Below are 22104 nucleotides of genomic sequence, written 5' to 3'. Positions count from 1 at the left end.
GAACTCGAAAATTACAAAAAAAAAACGCTAATAAAATGAGCAGTGGTGGAGAGAGAATAGTCACCCCCCTTTACGATCGCCTGTCGATTTGTGTTGCGCTGCGAGCCTCTACAAGCGTCGCTACTCCGGGATGCTCCGATCCAAGAGAAAAAAAATGCCTGCAAACTGATAACAAAAATTAATCTCCGGAAACACTTATCGCTTGCCGGGATCACCCCTCCACAGCCGAGAGAGAGGGTCCGTTTGATTAACAAAAAAAATAAAAATAAATTTTACTTATTTATTTATTTTTGTTTATCGATTGCTGGCTATGGGCTGGCCGCCTGCGTGCGCTGGTTGGCTGGCCGCCACCTGGCCTAGCTGGCCGCCGTTGTCGCCTGGTTGGCCATGATGGCTGCGCTGGCCGTCGCCCGGCTGGTCGTCTCGTCGCCGCCTGGCTGGCTACGCAGGCCGCCACCTGGCTGGCCTGGCTGGCCGGGTATGGCCTGGCTGGCCTGGTATGGCCTGGCTGTCTCGCAGGTGGTCTTCGCCCCCCCTCAAACGATGCACGCAATGCTCCAACAGGCAAATTACGGGTGGTCTTCGCCCCCCTATGCAAAACAGCCGTCTGCCGCCTGGTTGGCCTTCGCACCCACGCACACCTCTGTAAAAGACGTCTCAGCTCTTCACGGTCGGCCATTTTGACAAGCTCAGCTGCCTCTCCTCTACAGTCATTCTCTCGCTATTGTGCTGCACAACGTAGGCCAGCGCCTACAGCAGCATTTCGCCCCCCCCCCTTGCACAACGTAGGCTCCAGCGGCACTCGCGTTACATTCTCTACACCATTTTTCGTAGACAAGCTTCAAAGCAAAAAAAAAAAAAATTGAAATGCTTACCTACAGTTCGCTTTATTGTGTGCGATGGAGAGAGAGAGTGAGAGAGAGAGAGAGAGAGAGAGAGAGAGAGAGAGAGAGAGAGAGAGAGAGAATTCTTCCCTTCATTTTGGCCGCCTCCCTCCACACACTCCATTGGAGATAAGGATGAGATTTTGGATGGTTGAAAACCATTGAGTGGGCTCCGGTCCCCTGGTCACGCGTGGATCCTGACGACCCAATCGAACCGACGCTCTGATACCAGTGTGTTAGATACGTGTAACGCCGTTTACGGGCGCTACCACCACAGGAGGGGACGGCCTCTGGCTCACCACCCAGCCATAGAGGAAGAATGAGGATTGCCCCTCATCCCCCAGGCTATATAGTGTGTGGCCTGCCATCCACACTAGCCTGGCCGCCCATGACTCTGCATGGGCGTCCTCTCCCACTGAACCCTGGATGGCCACGTCCTTGGCCATCCGGTCTGCCGCCGTCGGTCACAGGCATTACAGCCTACATGACAGCCACAAAGGGAGGCGAACCCAACACAAACTGATGCAACTGTAAACATGGTAAAAGTGGACCATGGGGCACGTAAAGAACAAGAAAATCCACCAAAGGTGATGGTTGTGACAAGATCACAAGGGCTTATTAAGACACCAATAGGTAGGAATGCTGAGACATAACAGAAACAGAAACCATAATCGTTGGGCAGGGTAGCAGAGAGTCCGTGAACAAATCACCAAGTTGGTGCAGAGTGCACAAGGGATGGTGAGGACAATGTAAGAAAGCTCGCCCTTGGGAGAGCATTTTGAGGAAAATCCAGCTAGGACAAACTTGGTCAAGAAAAGGGAAGAAATTGGAGTAGGAAAGAAGTTAGTGTGCAATGATAGAGCGATCAAGGAAAGGATGTTGAAGTGCCAACTACACCCATTTACAGGCCAGAGCAGTGGAAGTGTCACGAGAAAGGAAATGGAAGGAAATCTGAATCCGGATAAGAAAATTGACAAGGGAAAGTCAAGAAAAAGAAAGGGAAGTAAAAGAGGAAGAAGGAAGAATGTACAGAGGCTAAGATATGCCCACTCACGAGGATGTTGAAGTGCCACCTACACCCATTTACAGGCCAGAGCAGTGGAAGTGTCACGAGAAAGGAAATGGAAGGAAATCTGAATCCGGATAAGAAAATTGACAAGGGAAAGTCAAGAAAAAGAAAGGGAAGTAAAAGAGGAAGAAGGAAGAATGTACAGAGGCTAAGATATGCCCACTCACAAGGAGGAAAGCAGCAACTCTATGAAGGAATACGACATGTGGGAGGATCTCACCAAGATGAAAGTGAATATCACACTGGACCAAATGCTAAATCTGGTTCCCAATTAATGGCAAAAAGTTGCTTCAGGTCATAGTACCAAATGAGAAACTAGTGTAGATGCCCTTGTAAGAACCAGATAATTTAACAATAGAATGCAGGAATGTGAAAACAATCCAGTACTGTGACACGCTTGTTCCAGAAGTGACCATCAAGATTAGAGGGCAAACAGCGATGAGGGTCATCTTGGATGGAGGATCAGGAGTGAACATAATATCAGATAGCTTGGATAAAAAGCTAGGTATCATGGACATGCAGCCAGATTCGTTTTCCAGATCCGCATGGCTAACCAGAGAAGAGTCCGACCCATTGGAATAATTAGGGGAGAATAAATAGAAGTGGTAGGATGCATGTTCACTACCGTGTGTTCATAGTCCTCAAAATGAATGAGATAGCGAGTGCATATCCCATGCTCTTGGGAAGACTGTGGCTCAGAAGTGGAAGGATAAAGCATAATTGGATGTATGTAGAGGGCCTAAACTACATGGAAGGGGTAGAAGACAATGAAGAAGAGAAAATCATGAAAGAATATCCAGATCTTCTATCACTATATTTGACGTGGATATAGAAAGGATTGTACAGAGACATAATCAATAGACACCAAGTCTATAAAATTGGGAATGTTTTCCCGAGTCTGAATAGACGTCTTGAACGCCTTATATTATGGCCCGAGACCATGTAGAGACAGACTTCCACCTTATCATCATCATTTACTGAAACACCAATAGATGCAAGGGATTCCACAATACCCTTTATCTTCAATGCATAGTCATTCACAGACATACTCTTTTTCTCCACAGTATGAAGTTCATTCTTCATTTGTATCTTTCGTGTCTTGGTATTTGTTTCATAGAGTTTTACCAAGGTGTCCCATGCCTCCTTGGGGGACTTGGCATCCTGTATGTGCCCAATCATGGTGCCCTGTATACTGATAGAGAGCCAATACATAACTTTTTTGGCTCCTTGGTTCCAATACTTAAACTCTTTCACATCTGCAGGCAGTCGGATTGATGTCCAGTATCTTCGGTGCCTCTTCATGCTCACCTTCTATATAGTCCCAATAGCCCTTTCCCATCAGGAAATTTGTTAGCCTGAACCTCCAAGCATGGGAGTTGTTCTTATCAAGCTTCTCAGCAACAATCTAGGTTATGCCATCATTTGATATCTTGTCAAACACACAAATTTACCAGAAACAGCACTCTGGTTTGTCTTGCACAAACTGCTGTATTTTTTGCAGTAGTAGCGGTACTGTAGTACACTCAACTGTCACAACCAGTGACCTCAATGTGCATACATACACCCAATGGCAACTGTTGACCTCCTTACAGCACACAACGGTGTCTACACAGCCAATCTATCTTCCTGCAGTTCTTAAAACAGAGTTCTGCATAGAATCGACGACTCAAGTTTGTTACATGCACCACAGTGCGATAGCGATCTAGGTGGCGGCCAAAACGGGCTGATTGGGCCGCTAACACACCTGGCAATCACGATGGGCGCTGCACCAAAGCATGCGAAGGCCATAGTTGTTGTTCTAAAAAATTATGTGTTCGGATTCTTCTGAGTTTAGATTTCCCCGTCCAAACTCCCCCACTAGTACCTCCTCTATTGCAATGCCCCCTGAGATGAACTTGATGGGGCAATCTTGAGCATACCGTGGCTTAGAAGCCCTCTTCCTGTTGTTTACCCAGGCATGCCCGATGCCTATCATTTTGTCAGCCCTTCAGAATTGCACCTCAATGATATGTGCCTCTCCTTGCCCTCTTCATTACTTCTACAACCATGCATGCTTTGTGAAGGCATGGGGATCTATTTGCTCTAGGGTGATAACACCTTCCTCGAAGACCGTCTGCTCAGGTTTCTTTGGTCTTCTCTTCCCACCTCGACTCCATTTCCACCCATAAGGTGGAAATGGAGTCGAGGTGGTGTGCCCGTAGGTTCAACTTCAGCACTTCCCTTTTCCACCCATAGGGTGGTGTGCCCGTAGGTTCAGCTTCAGCACTTCCCTTTTCCTTTTTGCTTGTTGACTCCATGGCGATGTGTTTTAGCAGAGTCGCTCTTTGAATGAGCTGTTGCCTCCTCACCCGGATCCGTGAGTCATAAGAGACCGTTGCTTCCACGTACTACTTTGGATCCGAGGGAGGAGCTTCTTCCTTGTCATGATGCCCCTGCTTAAAAGTTGCCTTGGCACTGTCTTTTTGTCTTCGACATTTCCAACTTGTTCATGAATGTTACAATTTCTTCCTAGTTGGAAGGTCTGAGGACACCTGCTTGCTGGGGCTGCCTGGATTAAAGTTTGCATATATTTAAGGGCAGTGCCCTTCCAGACGCCCATGCTGTTTTGGCCCAATTCCTCTTGGACTCTTTTCTGTAGGTCTTCTTTTGCCCCCTTTTCCCTTTTTGCCCAACCTTGGAAGTCCTCTATAATTTATCTTTTTCTTGTACTTCCTTAGCGTCATGCACCCTCCTCATGGGCATCCATCTGCTCCTGTCTTTTCTTAAGGTTAGTCTGGGCTATTTGCACCTCTTCTACGTGCACCCTTCTCATGGTGTCTACTTGTTCTTGTCTTTCTCAGAGGTAAGTGTGAGATGTTGATAGTGCAACATTTAGCTCATTCAATGTCATTTTTCCTCCTCTTCCTCTTATCACTCTTGCAGAGGCATGGGAGCCTCTACATCCTTATTGAGGGCCTTTATTGTTAGCCCGTCCTACCTCTGCTACTCTTTGAACTCTTCAACCAGAGTCTCTAGCTCATCAATTTGTGCTCTGAGGGTAGCCTCGTCATTTTCCTTCTCCTCTAGTTTCTTCGTCATTGTCCATGCATGTTCCTTCAGCTCTGAGTCGCGGATTAGGTCCATTGACGACCCTTTGTATATGACAAGCTCTTTTCCCTTCCCATCCGTCTGCGTCGTTGGCTTCTTTATGTCAAGAGGGGGAACCTCCTTTTCTAGACTTCCACTTCATTTTTTAGTTGCTTATTTTCCTTTTGCAGTTGCTTTTCCTTGCTGGCACCTCCCCCCCCCCAACTGGTTCCGGCCTCCTTGCCCTCTTGGCTAGGTGCAGCTGCTTCCAAAACGTTTGTCAGTTCCAAGCATGTTAGCTGGGCTGGATTTGACTGTCCAGATCCTCCCTCTGGGTTTTTTTCTATGAATGGTAGGGCACCATCTGTTTGCGGAAAGGTGTTTGAGCTTGCATCACGCTATCAATTTGTTTAAATATTCCCCCCACACCTCCTTTATATCCTTGATGGCATGCCCTTCCCATTTCTCCATCTTTTCTGCTTCCAGCTCGTAGACTTCCATAAATTCTTCGGCGCCCAAGACAGCCAGCCTGGCTTCTACCTTGACCAGCTCAATCTTATCTCTGTCAGCCTTGGCCTGCACCTCCTTTATGACCCTACCGTGCTCCACTCTGATCAAAGCGACATGTCCTTTTGTTGTAGCCTGCTTTCCTTGGCCCTATCCTCCAAATCTTCTTGTAATTGAGCATACGCTTGCTCCTTCCAGGCCATTGCCTCCCTCATCTTCCCCATTTCCTCTTTGATCTCCTCATTGGCCTTCTGGAGGTCCCAAATCTGGCTCTACATTGCTTCTAGGCGGCCCGCCTCCATCCTCCTCCTATGCTGCTCCTCGTACAGGGATTCCTGCTGGCTTCTCACTGTTTGGATGATAGCATCCTTTTCTTTGAGTGCCACCTATAGTTTGGTCATCTCCTTTAGGCCATCTGTCATAAAGCGTTGTAAGGAGTTGAGAGCTCCCTACACTCAGTCTTGAGAGCTCCCTACACTCAGTCTGTGTCAATGGATTCTTGAAAATTTATAGCACTGATGTGGCAGGGAGATCCGACTATGCTTGTCCCAGTTGCAAGCTTGTGCTGGTTGCAGCCTCCTACTCGCTCTACTACATCTGCTTGTGTGACAGGATGGACTTGCCAATGTCAACCAAGTCCTCCTTAAGATTTTTGCTGCTTTTTGCTTGAATTGCCCACTGCTCTCTCTTCCTTGGTAGTTCTCCCCTTCTTGCTGGTCTTCTTCTCGTCGAATTCAGAAGTTCTTTTCTTCCTCCGACCACCTATTCTTTTACCTGTCTGGAACCTGCTTGTTCCTGGGACTTCTTAGCTACCTCTTCTTTTTGCCCTACATCCTCTTTTTTGCCCTGCATCTTCTTTTTGGCCTTCCTCCTTCTCCCTTCCAGCTCCTGCTTGTGCATTGAACAGGGCTGTCAGATACGGGCTAATCTTCGTTCTTGTGTTTAGGCAGTTGATTTTTCCTATTTGGTCCTTTAGGCTATTGTACAGCACCTTGGCCCAAGCCACCTTTGTTCCTGCTTCTATCGCTTTCACCATACTAAAGGCCTTTCTCAACATGCAATATGGCTTGTGGGTGAGATTGATCATCTCCACCACAAAGCGCATTTGCTTTTGCCTTTCTTCGTCTGTTGTTCCAATGATCTTGAATTCCTTGGCCTTGCCCTTCAGCAAGCCAAGTTCTTTGATTAGGTCATCCTCTCATTAGCTTCTTTGATCTCAGCCTCCCCCTCAATAGCAATTTAAATACCTCAACCAACAAGGGGTTGAAAACTCTCTTCTCACGTGATGATATTTGATTTTTGCAACTGCTCCAACTACTCCTCGAAATTTTGTTGAAACTCCTCCTAGGGCAGCTCCGCAAATTCCTTCAATCCCATCGTCTCCTACCATTGGGCTACCTATCAGCCTTCTTGTATAAGGTGGAAAGGAGATACTCGAAATCCACCATTTATCTGGCTTCGAGTGTGCTTGGTTTAAGAGACAGAAGACGGGGTTTTAAAGCAAAGGGTAGTAAGGAATTTTTGCATAGTGATTTTCAAAATTAGGCTTTCGATGGAAAGGTAGCCGACTGTTGTCGTGATGCATGCCTTCCCTAGGTACGACCATAACTGCTTGACATCTCCATGATTTCCCAAATCCCTTTCACAATCTAACCATGAGTGCCTACTGCACCATTTGCGAGGTCATTAATGACTGGGCTGAGAATAGGCAACGATGATGCGACACGTTTTGCTTTCCATCGTACCACCATGAATGGCTTGCTTCGGAGAGTCCGCTTTTTTCTCTGATCTCTAGACATGTACTCCAGGAATTGCATCATCTCATCATACCAACTAGGTTTTTCTTCGTCTATAAGGAAGAGCTGTGCATCCTAGAAATCATCTTCCACCCCTCTGAATCTTCTCCAGACTCCAGACTCTAGTCTTGATAGGAAATCTGCTCTACTACTGCGTGCTTGTTTCCGAGAGTGTGCCTTATGGTGAACTTGAACTCTTGTAACAAAAGCATCCATCTGGCCAATTTTCCTACCAGGTCTGGTCTGTTCACCAGGTACAAGAGTGCTTTGTGATCTATATGAAATTCAAAGATTTTTCCCAACAGATAGTGCCTGAACTTCTTGATGGAGTAGATCATCCCCAATGACTCCTTTTCTGTAGTGGAGTAGTTCTTTTTAGTTCTAAACAGCCTCCTGCTTACATATTAAACTGGTCTCAACCAGCCTTCTTGAGCTTCCTGCATATCATCAAAGCACTACCAATAGCGAAGTTAGAGGCATCAACAAATACATGAAATACCATAACATAGTTTGGTATTGGATGCTGGTGTCAGTATCCGCTTGAGATTCCGGAATGCCTCCTAACAAGATCCAGATCAAACATATTCTGCATCTTTCAAGTTAGACTATACATGGGCATTGCCACATTTGCCAGGAACCTCATGAATTGTTATGCCACTTGAGTAGACCTAGGAATCTAGCAAGTTCTTTGGCATTCTTGGGTGGCTGCAACTTTACAATGATTGCGACCTTGGCCGGGTCCACAGCTAACCATTCTACAAATATTATGTGTCCTAAGAGGGATCCACTTGTTAGCAAAGGCGCACTTGGCTGGATTAAGGCTCAGTCTAGCCTTCTTGCACTTCTCTAAGCACATCATGAGGTGTGTTATGTGGTCTTATTTCTTTCTAAACACACTAAAATCATCCACAAACACCCTCATGAAGGTGGTTAAATATTCGTAGAATATTTCTTGAAGCATCCTTTGGAATGTGGCTGGAGCATTCTTTGGTCCAAAAGTCATTACAATGGAGGAAAAAGCCCCCCATTCTGTCACGAAGGCTATTTTTTCTTTATCCTCTGGGGCCATCCATACTTGGTTGTACCCACTAAACCCATCGAGGAAGAAGTATATCTCATGCCTGACTACCACATCCGACAAGGAATCTAGGATGAATGGTAGCGAGAACAAATCTGTTGAGATATCGAGCTCATCTAGTGAGGCACTGGACACTGATGATCCACCTGGGGGATAGACCCCACACTTACACCACTGGCATGGTTGGTGAGATCATGGGTGATATGCGGCCAGTGGGATGACAGGCTGTGTGACAGCCATTCTAGAGACTGGCATAGTTATAGCACCAGCTCATTTAGTTGGGTTCACACTATAGAGAACCCTAGTATGTATTTGGTTGAGTACCTTTTCATATGAGTGCACTCTTATCTTTGTATATGGTGTGCTGAGTGTTGAGTGAAGAAGAAGAAGATTTTCAGCCTCTCACCTTGTGTGTTCTCTATTAGGGTTTTGTGAGTGTGTGTGCTCTCTATTAGGGTTTTGTGAGTGTGTGTGCTCTCACCTTGTGTGTTCTCTATTAGGGTTTTGTGTGTGTGCTTGCAAGAGCTCAAGCTCTCTTCTCCCCTGCATCTTTTCATGGTATCAGAGCCTGGTTCATGCTAAGGGCTGAGCTGCAAGCAAGAGAAGCACAGGAAGCGGTACAAGCGTAAGAGCTTCAATCACTCTTCCTATTTGTGTTGGCGAGACGACTACACCCTGTCGGGAGCTCTACAGGAGGCACCGGCAAACGATCTCTAATTGAGGAGCTTTCTTCGCGGGAGTAAAGCTATAGGACATCTATATTGTCCTATCGGACTCCGTTTTTTGGGCCAAAAACGTGTTTCGGGCGTGTCAGGACCTCCGTTTTTCAGAAAGCAGGCGATCTCGAGCACAACAGCTTCTTGATGAATGGGTAGTATCTGTGGGTTGTAAAGGAAAAAGGGAAATTAGTTGGATAAGGGGATAGAGAAGTTGGAGTAGACTTGGTCTACCTGGCTGAGATTGTAGGAGTAAGTACATTACTGTCTGGATAGTTGAAGAACCATGTCGGGTCTACTTGGGCCCAGAGGAGAGGAACAGTACCGAATAGGGGAACATGAGAGTTGAGTAAGCTAATCTTTGATCAAAGTTCTTGCTAAGGCATTATAATGTAATACTCAAGAATGGATTGGTCTTTGTCTTGTCATTATGCTTATGATCTTACTCATGTGATTAAGTGTTAATCCCATTCATTAGCTTAATCCTCGTGCTAATTCAATGGCCCTAATTACCTTTGAGCCACCATAGCTTGGAAGCTATCAGTGGTATCAGGTTTATCGATCGAGCTAGTTTACCCCATCAGTCTGCCACACAAAACAAGTAGCACCCAAGCCTCAGTCCTGCCATCATGCCTGCACTCTAGTTGTCCATCTCTAATAGTGCCATCAACGCCTGCAAAAAAGGCACGCTGCGTGTCACTGCCTTCCACCTGTGCACGGACACCGTCGTGCTCCTTGACCAGTGCATCCCGGCCCGTAATACAAACTGGACTCTTCGTCTACTACGCATTTGATTGCTCCAGATCTGATGGACGTCTGATTCCACTAGTTGTGCTATTGTTGCAGTGTCAACACTCTGTCAATTGCTCTGCATCCATTGTTCGCCTCCAGGCCTTCATCACCACGACTGTGCGCATGCTTACCCAGCTGCCTTTGAGTTACTGCTATGCCATCTTGGCACTCCTAACCCCTTGTACGACTACTCTGTTCATTCTTTCTGTGCCTCGTCTAGTCGTGGCCCATCCAGTCGGCACCAGTTCCATCTGCTCATTCCGTCTGTGCCCACTCTAGTCGTGATTGCCGCTTCACCGTCAACATCATCAACGGCACAACATCTCCATCCCGTTCGGTGCGCTGAGGGTTGACCAGTTTCCAAAATTAGTTTTTGATTAAAAAACTGGTGGTTCCGTTGTGTGTGTGTGTGTGTTTGTGGGTGCGTGGGTTCCAACTTCCAAACCCCTGGGCACTCTGCGGCACTGCTGACCCTTCTTCTCTAAACTCCCTAAATAATAATAATAGATTAGAATATAAAAACTATATCCACTAAAAAAAACTTGTTTTTAAAATGCTCTTTAAGACTTCATATTGGCTGTTCACATGCACAAATGACATGATGCTCTTGCCATCAAAATTAGGTTTCATATATGAAATGGATTCCTCGATCTTGAGTTTATCAATGCCATGGGCCTTTCCTCTATCATCATTGCTGTCTTCATCAAAATTGGCATCATCATCAGCGAAATCCTCGTCTCAGATTGGGCATCGTTGACAAATTGCTTTGTCATCAAAACTACATCCAAATCTCCATCGACCTTAGTAGATACACCGACATGGACCCCATGGGCTTCATGGAACGAGTCAATGTTTCTATCCTTCGTGCTCAAGCCCCAAGTAATGGAGCCATGGAAGCGTCGCCGTAAAGAAGACAGCATCGAGGAGGGGATCTACTTTGAAATTTCATGTGTGAGTGTCAAGGGTCCTCTGCTCGGGAAGTCTCCCGAAAATGATATGTAATAAACATGTGTTAGTTATTTTTTGTGTGCATGTTTCTATGTACGTCACAATAATGCTCCGCTCCCACATTGATCCCTACTTAGGTTGAGAGATGATTTACCTTGGTAAACCAATGTAGGTTGTCAGTTCTAGGATTTTCTTGCCACTTAGTTCTAAACCAAATAGTCCAAATTTGGAGTGAGGTCTTGCTAGGGCTAGAGTGCCTAGGAGATGCTACTGCCAACATAATTGGGGTGGGTATAGGGTTGGGGGCATAGGAGTTGGTACATGTGCGACCAAGCTATGTAGCTTCCCATGGTACTACTGCGAGGGATGAGGGCAATGAACTTGAGGTAGAGATTGTTGTGTGTGACCTTATGAAGGTTTTGTCAAGCATCCCCACCTTCGCTTTGAAAGCTTCGCTCTGAAAGGGGGGTTTGTTAAGTATTTCAGAGTCTCGTGTGTGCATGTCCACCTCGTGTTTGTATGTGTCTTGCCATATGTGTGTGTACGTATGTTTTTTATGTCCAATAACCTTAGGGGTTAATGGGACAAAAGCAATGTTACCAAAGGTCAAAGTGGAAAATCCTAGGAGTTACTAAGAATCTCCACAAAAAGCAAGTGGGAGAAGAAGATGCCAAGTATTGAATGTAGCCCATAACATTAACTTTGGTCACATGGGATGATTGAGAGAATCTAGGGATATTGTGACATCATCGATTATGTCACAAGCAAGATGATTAAGAGAATCTAGGGATATTATGACATCATCACTTCAAGCCTATATATTGAGGCCCTCATATCACTGAATTAATCTATCATTTCTCATGTCATTATGCTTATGATCTTGCTCATGTGATGTGATTAAGTGTTAATCTTATTCATTATCTTAATCCTCATGTTAATTCAATGGTCCTAATTACCTTTGATCCACCATAGCTTAGAAGCCATCATTAAAAACACCCAAGTGAAAAAATTTCCTTCAGAAAAAATGTGTTTGGTACACATGTTTGTTGATGATTCACAGTTGAGGTAGGCGTTGAGGATGCTGGATCGAATTAGGGCTTGGCGTTCTATTGGTAGACTTGCTCATCGTCGAGAATGGCATGCTTTGATGCTGGGCTCGCCGGCTCCATATGTCCCCCCAAAAAGCACCAGATGGAGCGACTTGGCCGGAGATCCCCATGCATAAAGGGGGGTTTGAATTTCGTGAAAAAGATAAAGGAGGAGGGAGTTTTTCTTTTCTTTTTTACATGTTGATGGTCAAGTGTGAGGGTGGGATTGTTAAAATTTTACATTTTTTAGTGATTAAGTCTCTTTTGAAAGCTTGAATTCCCTTGTTCTTAGAGAGTGGACATAAGAACCTCTTGCTCGCAAAGGCGATAAAAATAACACCAAGGGAGTCATAAGAATCATCTTCCTAAAAAAGAGTAGAATGCCACAAGAATCTCCCACACCTAGAGCTATTCAAATCCTGATCACAACAATCAACAAAGCTCCTAAACTAGCTAGTCATAATAATGGGTAAGTATTGATGTTACAATTGGTTGAATATTATAACAGACATTTGTGAGTGGAAACACGTATCTACTTACCAATTGGTAGAATGTAAAGTTCGCATGGAGCATAGACTTGCCAATTGTTGACATCCTTTTAGGTACGTCTTTGGATGGGGAGACCATTGTGAGCAAAAGCCTAGTCCATGGTATGACCCACGGTCCATAGTAAGACCCATGGCACCCCACCTCTTCTTGCGTAATTATCTCTAATCAAATATCCTTTGATCAATTTTGGGAGCTCGTCTTGTAATGTAATGATAGACACCTCCAAAATTAGGGGGTTTCCTATAATTTCTAGATTTCTCCAAATTTAATAAAAAAATCCAATGAAAAATGAAGCAACCTTAAATAGTTTTACTAAGTAGGCTATCTAATCTCTATTTTGAGTCCCTAGTTACTCCTAATTGGATTAAGCTTTGGATTGGAGGTCTGGACTAGCATCTTAGTAATTAGTTTAATCCCAATTAATTACCAAGTTTGATCCTCTAATTTTCCTTAGCAAGGAGGCACAAAAAGAGGCTTAATTGGGGAACGAGCGGGCGGCAGCTCCTTGTGTTTCCTTGCTCGGGTGTAAAGGTCGCATGAGGTGGAGCTTCCTTGCTCGAGTGGACACTGTCGCGCGGGTCACTAGTTTTGTTTAATTTTTTTCCGCGTGGCCTAAGAGGGCGTCTCAGGTTTAGTGCAATCTGTTACTCCACCTACTAATTGTTGAAAAATACAAAGCAAAGGTTTACAAATTTGAAGAGGTTGAAGGAATTTAGTTACACGTAAGTAATTGTGCAATGGTCGACACGACGGGCACGGCAGTGTCACGGATGAGTCACGACGGCACAAAGCAGCGTCGGAAAAGCGTGGAATGCTCGCATTAACAACTTACCCGTGGGAAAATCCTCTAATATAAAATCCTTGCAGGGATCTCTCTCTCTCTCTCTCTCGTAAAAACAACATTTACGAGTACCTCTGCAGTACCACCTGTAAAGCCTTGACAGGACACTGCTGTACTGACATACACTATTAATGCACAGCTTACAAGCGATGACCCATGTGCTAGCAGCCACTAAGCCACTGCCTTGGGTGATAAATGCATAAATCTGGATTTGTTGTTTAGCACCACAGGTACTGGGCTTCTCACTCACCACGGCATCGACTGGGCTTCTCACTCACCACGGCAGCTAGCTCGATTAAGTCCGTCTCCTAAGCTCTCCTTCATCGTTTGCTTGCGGCTTTCGGCGTTTGCCATGGCCGCACCAGCTCCAGGCGTACTCTACAGCTTTCCCTGGGATAATTGGGGACGTTGGAAGGTTGTTGTTCGAACTCTTTTTAATATTGTTTTTATTTCAGGTTGTAATCATGCACGGGCAAGTGGGGTGGGTCGAGCTTGGAGAGCAGCAACATCGTGCACCCCTGGACTCTCCCTGCTCCCTATGGCTACAGCTTCGGAGAGCTGCCTTTGCCTAGGGGCGGGCTTTCGACTCTCCCTGCTCCCTGTTTATTGAGCTTCAAGAGAATCTCTACTTGTAAAAGAAAGGTTGTATTGTTGAAGCTGCTAATAGTTGATCCTGCACCACCTTGGTCTTCTTAAGCTTAGCTTAATCATCAAAGTCGAGTGTACATTAACCCAAAGGCTTGGTAATGCTTGTCATACGAGCTTGCTAATCCACCTCCGTGTAGGTTAATACTGGCTGCTTACAAGTAACACTTGCCGAGTGTTCATTCCCGGAAGCTTGGTAATGCTTGTCGTACGAACTTGCTATGCACGTCCATGTAGGTTAACGCTGGTTTCTTAAAAGTAACATTTAATTAAGCCAACATGAAAGCTTGGTAATGCACGTCCATTCAGGCTAATGCTGGCTGCTTAATAGTAGCACCTAAATAATCTTCGTGATGCTAATGTTTGATTGGCATGAATTGGTCGTTAAGCCATTCTAAGTATTAAGATTTTGGTGTTTGCAGTATCTTCTACTCGTGCCCGTAGCAATCAAAGCATTTCATGAAAGCGTGCTGCTTGGAGAACCGCTTTCTAGCAGCATCAATTTTCACTTGCTTATGCTGGTAGGCCTCAGGTATCTGGTTTTCCAGATATGGTGCACCGCCTCTCGCCTGCCGTGTATCTCGAGAAAGCATCAGATTCAGACTAAGGGCATCAAGTTTGAGCAAGTCGATCATGAGGCTAGCTGGTAACATCATGAGCCACTGTAGTTCGCTCTAACTCCCTGTTCGGTTAACCATTAGGCGTGGGTATTGAAAATGCTGTACTATTGCACGATAAGGCGTTGAGAGAGAGAGAGAGAGAGAGAGAGAGAGAGAGAGAGAGAAACCGTAAGTCGTGGGTATTGAAGATGATTTACTATTGCATGATCAGGCTTTTGAGAGAGAGAGAGAGAGAGAGAGAGAGAGAGAGAAACCATAAGTCGTGGGTATTGAAGATGATTTACTATTGCATGATCAGGCTTTTGAGAGAGAGGAGAGAGAGAGAGAGATTGTTGTGTTGTGCCAGAGAGAGGTTGTGTGTAGTATGAAGGTTGTTAATACTGCTTTAAGAGTAATGTTAACATATTCATGTTAGTGTGCATACTTACTTTCACTAACTTGATTGTGATGTGTTTTGTGTGTGTCTGTGTGTGTCCGTGCGCAGGGAAAATGTAGTTTTTCTTGGGGCGTTGTCTCTGTTCAGTTGGTTCTTCCTGTTTCCGCCGGAAAGGATTCCTGCATGGGATGGCACAGGGATACTCGTAGCTTTTCTTGTGCATGCCGGCCCCGTCGAGTGGATCTACTACTGGGGTCACCGGGCCTTACATCATCACTACCTCTTCACTCGCTATCACACCCACCACCACTCTTCCTTCGTCACGCAACCCATCACCTGTACGTGCTTAAGTAGTTAATTCTCACATTAATTAGTAATATTGTCTATTTTCCATCTGTCTTGCTCAATTGTACTGCAATAGTTGACGATTAATTTTCCATTTTGTTTATCAATCATCCCTCTATGGATCATGTACTGACGATTTTTTTTTCCATTTTGTTTTCTGGCAGCTGTCAACCATCCCTTTATGGAGCATTTATTCTATGGAACGCTCTTTTCCATACCTATTGCCATTCCATATGTTCTTGGCCATGCCTCAATAGGCTTGTTCTATGTGTACATTCTGTTCATGGATTTGATGAACTCATGGGGCCATTGCAACTTTGAGTTCATACCTACTTGGCTTTTCGATGCTCTGCCACCTTTGAAATACCTTGTTTACAGCCCCACGTAAGTCCGAATCATGCAATATCATGCCACATGGTTAAATAACCTCTAAAATCTATGCCAATCAGCATTGTCCTCTTAACTAATTGATCAATGCATCTTTCATTAGGTTAGTTCAATCCAGTGTTCATGAAAAACCAAGGTTTAGTGACAAAACTTAGGTTTAGTGTCAGGTGAATGGTAAATTTTGAAAAATAATAAGTCACAAAAACCTATAAATTTTAAAAAATTTAACTACAAAAATTTGAGGTTGAAGGTTTTTTGAATTGTTGAAAAAAATCTCTTCTGCTAACACTGGTTCAATCTTTACTAATCAATTTGTATAATAAAGCCTTACACTAGTCCACATTTAATCGTATTAATTAAAAATGATTAATTATTTGGTTTTGCATTTCGCTCACGCGTTGCTACAGCGCACAACTGACTCCCAGCGACTTCATTGAATTCATACGTATCCACTTTACTTTACTCCAAATAATAATAAATTGTTTCTACATTTACGTATATGATTGACAAAATATGGTAATTCGGATTAACATTTACGCAACGAAAAGAAATAAAAGCTCTTTTCTAGATAACCCGTCAAATAAAATTGAAAAGGGAAAAAAATTGTGAGGGACATGATGATTTGAATATTCTTCCAAAAAAAAAGGAACGTAGGAGAAATATGAAGAAACGAATAGTTAAATCACCAACTCAATAAACGAAAATTGGATTACCGCTTCAATAAAGGTAATAATGCGAGCAGGATTGTGTTGACGGACAAGGCATGTAAAATGATGTGAAAACAGGTTTCATTCATTGCACCATAGCAAAGTGCACACCAACTTTTCCCTCTTCATGCCACTGTACGACCACTTGTACGGGACTGTGGATGCTACGACGGACAGCCTTCATCGAGATGTACGAAAAGGTTTTTTTTTTTCATAAGTTCAAATATTCTTTGTGAAGATTTATAATAATTTTTTTCATAAGTTCAAATATTCTTTGTGAAGATTTATAATAATTCTCATGTAATGTTCTCTATCTCACTCTCTTAAATCTTTACCTTTCTCTAACTCTGTTTAACTTTGAGCATCAAAGCCATTGCAAATTTAAAGCTTGATCTTCAGGCATGTAAAGCATAGTTATTGGGGAATGCGGTTCGCTCTCTAGGGAATGGGGAATGTCGTTCCCAAGACCTAGATGTTAAATCTATATTTGAAATAAATATTTACAAAAAACATTTCAATTTGCCATTTCTGGAAGAGTTGTCAGAATATTGCAGCGGCAGCTCAGCTGAAATCAAGGTAGAAGCTTGGCTACCACAAATTTATCATCATACTAGAGTTTTTGCAAGTATTAGCAGAGTATCGAAAACGTAGGAGCAATTCATAGAAAAGCGTTTTTCTTCTTCTTTTTAAAAGTTATGTGCTACTCATATTGTAAACAAGCCACGAGACTAGGCTCTTAGAAAAGCAATTTTTCTTTTATTTTTTCCACTCAACTATGTATACAAAACATAAATTTTCAAAGTTTTAGTATATCTTACTTAAAGTTCATAATTTAAAATGACATTTTTCAAAATTCCATTAATTTTGTTTGCTGACATGGGTTCAAAAACGTTCCGGTTCCCAGGGTTCAAAACGTTCCCGTTCCCGGGTTCCAAACGTTCCGGTTCCGTTTCCGTTTCCAGGGTCAAAACCTTGCCCGTTCCCGTTTCCTTGTAATATAAAGAGATAATGACCAGTTTTTCTAAACCTGTATCCTGCTTAGGATCAATCTGGACTTTTTAAATTCTGAGGAATCAAATATACCCTATATTAATAGCTGTGCCCCCACTCCCAGCCGCATGGGTTGTGAGGACCCACTTGGAGTTCTTAGAGATCTCTTAGAGATTTTTTGTCGAGGCGAGACTTTGATTTCTTGAAAGCAAATGAAATTAAGGGAGGATCCTGAGCTTCTAATCCATTCATTATAATATAAGTCTTCTGGCCTTGTGTCTCTGTGTGAGGCCCTCGGTGTTGTAGGAGATCAGCTTGTTTTAGTTTATTTTCTTTGTGTTTTAGGGGGAGTTTATGTCTGCCTGTAGGTTTCGTTTCCTGCAAGCAAGACGCGGGGTCTTTCACCGTGTTATTACACACACACACACACACTTAGCAATTGTTATTTTACACATATACATATATAATAATGGTGGCTGTGACATAAATTGATATGTGCAGGACATGAGAACAAGGTGGATTGCGTGTATCTGACCCATGCAACAGGATTGCTGTCCACTTTCCACCTCCAGTTTGGCTTCCAAACATTTGCAGCCCAACCGTACGCAAATAAATGGTACATGTGGTTGATGTGGCCCGTGGCCATCCCCATCATGGTCCTGGCATGGTTGTTTGCTAAGCCATTTATCGGTGCCACTCATTTCATAGGCAACAGCTTTGAACTCCAAACGTGGGTGATTCCACGCTACACATTCCAGGTGAAACACCTTGTCCACATTATTATTCGGTTTGTATGGTGCTAATGACTCGCACCCTAATTAGTCCCACTTGTTTAGTACCCGATTTTGCTTCTGCTCTGGTCTGAAAAACGGGTATTTGTCCATGGGTTTTTATCTAATCATATTGCACTCAATTGACCTTCAGTACTCTATGCTCTCGGAGAAAGCTAGGATTGACGGTTGGATTAAAGAATGTATTTTGCAAGCTCAACAAGCGGGTGCAAAAGTCATTGCTCTTGCTTTGTTAAACAAGGTAATCAGCTACAGCTCAATGAAAATCTTGGAATTATAAGTACGTATAGTTATGCGATTAAAAAAAAAATTATACGATCATAGTTATGATGCCTTATTTTTTTCATATAGATGTGTCTTATGCTTAAGGCATGTATGCATGCTTACAACATACATATGAACATATTGTATGCATGCGTGCATACAATATACATATATATGAACATGTGTGCTCTCTTTTTTTTATACGTATTGTCTGCTTATAATTACATATACATATATGCATGCATATTATATACATGTACATACATATAAAAATACATGCACATGTATATCTATACATTAGTCTACATATATAAATTTGGATGTATGTACACATGCATCTGTTGATATAAATCGATGTACATATTTGTACACATGCATCCTTTGGTGTGTAAATCTACACATCAATCAATATAAACCTGTGTCCCGCATGTGTACATCATCCTTTGGTGTGTAAATCTACACATCGATCGATATGAACCTGCATACTGCATATGTGTACACATGCATCCTTTGGTGTGAATCTACATCCATATGTTCGCGCACGTATCTAGAAACATTTAAATACATGCATATATGCACACGCAGCGGTATACATGCTTACAGATATGTACAGAGTACATGTACACATAATGTATGTATATAAATAGGACATTATATGAATAATGCTTTGTTTGTTTATATACATGTATATTATTCTCATAATCTCACATACATATAAAGATATATACACATGTACTTGCATGTATGTGTGCATATAAGTCTGATATGTAATTTTGCCTGTATGTATACATGCGTATATTGACATAGACCTATATATATATATACACACACATGTATCCTATTGTGTAAATCAACACATGCATTCATTAATATAAACCTACGTATATCTATGTACACATGCATCCTGTGGTGAAAAAACATATGTGCATATGCACATGCATTGAGATATGAACAGTACATGCAAACATTATATATGCATATTATTATACATACGTGCATATGCACATGCATTGAGATATGCAAACATTATATATGCATATTATTACACATGCATGTTTATATATATATATATATATATATATATACCCACACACATGAGTGAATACTTTATGTATGCTTATCAATATATGCAGACATCTTAGAAAGAAAAAAATGAAACCATTTGGTGATGAAATTCATATTTTTGCTTTTAGGACTGGAAATCGGATATGTTTGAGAAATTTATGGGTAAGAAAGGCGTGAGTATTCCCATAGTGACTGGGGAGACGTTGGCGGCAGCCATTGTTGCCAAGGAGGTGGTGGCAAAGAAGGCAGTGGAGGAGGTTTTCTTAACTGCGGCTGATTCCAGGGTCGGTCGAGCCATTGCTACCTACTTATGCGAGCATGGGATTAGAGTCCTGGTATAATACACAATTATCAAATCATATAGTTTCTGTCTGCATTTTTACAGTGTGTGGCACATACATTAATATAAGCTTAAGGACGTCGGATTAACGCTTTCTTGAGTTGCTTTTTGCTTTAAAAGGCCCTCTCGTCGTCCAAGGATCAGTTGGAGAGTCTACGACAGCAGATGGCCCCAAAATTTCAACGTAATCTTGTTCATGCTACCCATTATGGAGTTGGAAAAGGCTGCAAGGTGAAAAACGCACCGACGTGTGTGCATATATATATATATATATATATATATATATATGTATATATATATATATATATATATAGGTTTGTGCATGTGCATGCATGTACTTATGGTGCATGAAATGGTTGCAGGTGTATGTATGCATGCATATGCAATGCATTGCTTATCTCGATGTAATCGTACGTATGGTCATATCGCAGGTTTGGATCGTGGGTGAGCAAATAGGTTCACACGAGCAAAGTTTGGCCCCTCGTGGAACCCATTTTCACCAGTTCACATTGTTTCCCATTCGTACATTGAGAAAAGACTGCACATACGGATGCGTACCCGGCCTCATGCTGCCCGAAAATGCGAGAACCATCAACGCATGTGAGGTACAATACAATTTACCTTCCCATGGCAACTTATACCCTTTTGGAACCGTTAATTATCCCCCGTCTGTAAAAAAAAAAGAAAAAAGAAAAAGAAAGAGAAATTGGAACCGTTAATGAACGGTTAATGTATATACATATTATGTACTTACATATTTATATATTATATACATATTTAATGTATTTAATGTATATACATATAATGTACTTACATATTTATAAATGTATTATATACATATAATGTACTTACATATTTATATATTTGTGAATGTATGTACACGTTTATTTATTAATGTCTAGTATACGATTGAATGTAGTTTCATACGTTAATGTAACACAAGTGTATTCTGTCTCTATAGCTGGTTTGGAGTTTTTACTAGTTTTGTAGTATTTTGTCTCGTTAATCATTTCCTTTGCGTCACTTTGTTTGAGCCACCAGTAATCATTTTCCGTGGGGTTATAGGATGTGATGCCCAGGTATGTCGTGAGGGCCAGCTATGCTGCAGCCATGGTTCACGCTCTCGAGGGTTGGCGTCACCACGACTACACAGACGATATCCCCATCCATCTCATGGAAGACTCTTGGGAAGCTGCCTTGAGACATGGTTTCTCCCATCAACAAGCCAAGTAGTAGTGTCATGGATGCCATGCTGCAAAACAATCTGAAAGCTATGTAGAGTAGAGCATTATGCATATAACCTTTGTGTTTGTAGTGTTTCCTTTTGGTGGAGATTCTTGTTAGGTTGAGCCTTTGAACAGCACTGTGCAGGATTACTTTCTTTCGATCACGCAAGGTTGAGTCTTTGAATAGCACCGTGCAGGCCGGGGTGTCTTGTATTAACTATTGATGCATTCATTATTTACAATTTACCTTAGGCACATATTCCTCGCCTAAGGTAAGGGGTGCTTATCAGTGACAGGGTGTATTGGTGAGTTAATTATTTTGAATTGCTCCAAATGCAAGGCTTGCTTTCCCCCCCCCTCCAAATTATGTATGTGTGTGTGAGAGACAGTGTAGTTAAATATAAGCATATATATATATATATAGTTAAATACAACCTACAATGTATGACATGGCATGAACACAACCGTCTTTCATCTTTTATAACTATATTAACAATTCTGTTGACAATTTTAATTAATTAATGCCCACTACCGTGGCCATTAATTAATAAATGTGCAAACCGTACATAAGCCTATGTAAGTGACGATTATTATTAAGAAATTCTGTTAGTGTGAATATTAATTAATTTTAGAAATAATTAATTATTTTTGAAATTAACTATTGCGTGTAATTGTAAACTAGAAATTTACTATACGATACATTTGACCAAGTTCTCCCACAAGGAAGTGTCGACGTCCGCATTGCCGATGCCAATGGTCGTGGACACCTTCAGCATCTTCAGATTCCCTCTTTGGGATCTTCAGACAGGGAGAAGGACCATTGGTCGGACGACTAGCATAGGAAATTGACAAGTCATGTACCTTCTCTCTTCGACGTAGTGCAAGACGTGTCGTTGCTGCTTGTCATCCACATGCACACAGAGCCAAAGATGGAATGTACAGATACAAAACACAGCCAAAGATGGAATATATAAGATACAAAACTACACGCAAAGAACACTTTAAGAATGTGCT

General features: G+C 42.6%; 1 protein-coding gene across 1 annotated transcript; it reads left to right on the top strand.

Moving 5' to 3' along the window:
• Positions 1-13547: 13547 nt before the first annotated feature.
• LOC147637099 (very-long-chain aldehyde decarbonylase GL1-4-like) lies at positions 13548-21425 on the top strand. Its single transcript, XM_086800712.1, has 11 exons — positions 13548-13749; positions 14402-14625; positions 15084-15313; positions 15485-15704; positions 16493-16614; positions 17906-18162; positions 18329-18436; positions 19653-19859; positions 19985-20095; positions 20296-20469; positions 20930-21425. Exons 1-11 carry the CDS (start codon positions 13687-13689, stop codon positions 21095-21097), a joined length of 1884 nt encoding a protein of 627 aa, XP_086656838.1. The 5' UTR covers positions 13548-13686; the 3' UTR covers positions 21098-21425.
• Positions 21426-22104: the final 679 nt, after the last annotated feature.

The sequence above is a fragment of the Cibotium barometz genome, chromosome 7 (assembly GCF_041138505.1).
Source record: "Cibotium barometz isolate CiBa-2024 chromosome 7, ASM4113850v1, whole genome shotgun sequence".
Lineage (NCBI taxonomy): Eukaryota > Viridiplantae > Streptophyta > Polypodiopsida > Cyatheales > Cibotiaceae > Cibotium > Cibotium barometz.
The sequence above is the reverse complement of the archived record's forward strand: the minus strand, read 5'-3'. Positions and strand labels throughout refer to the sequence as shown.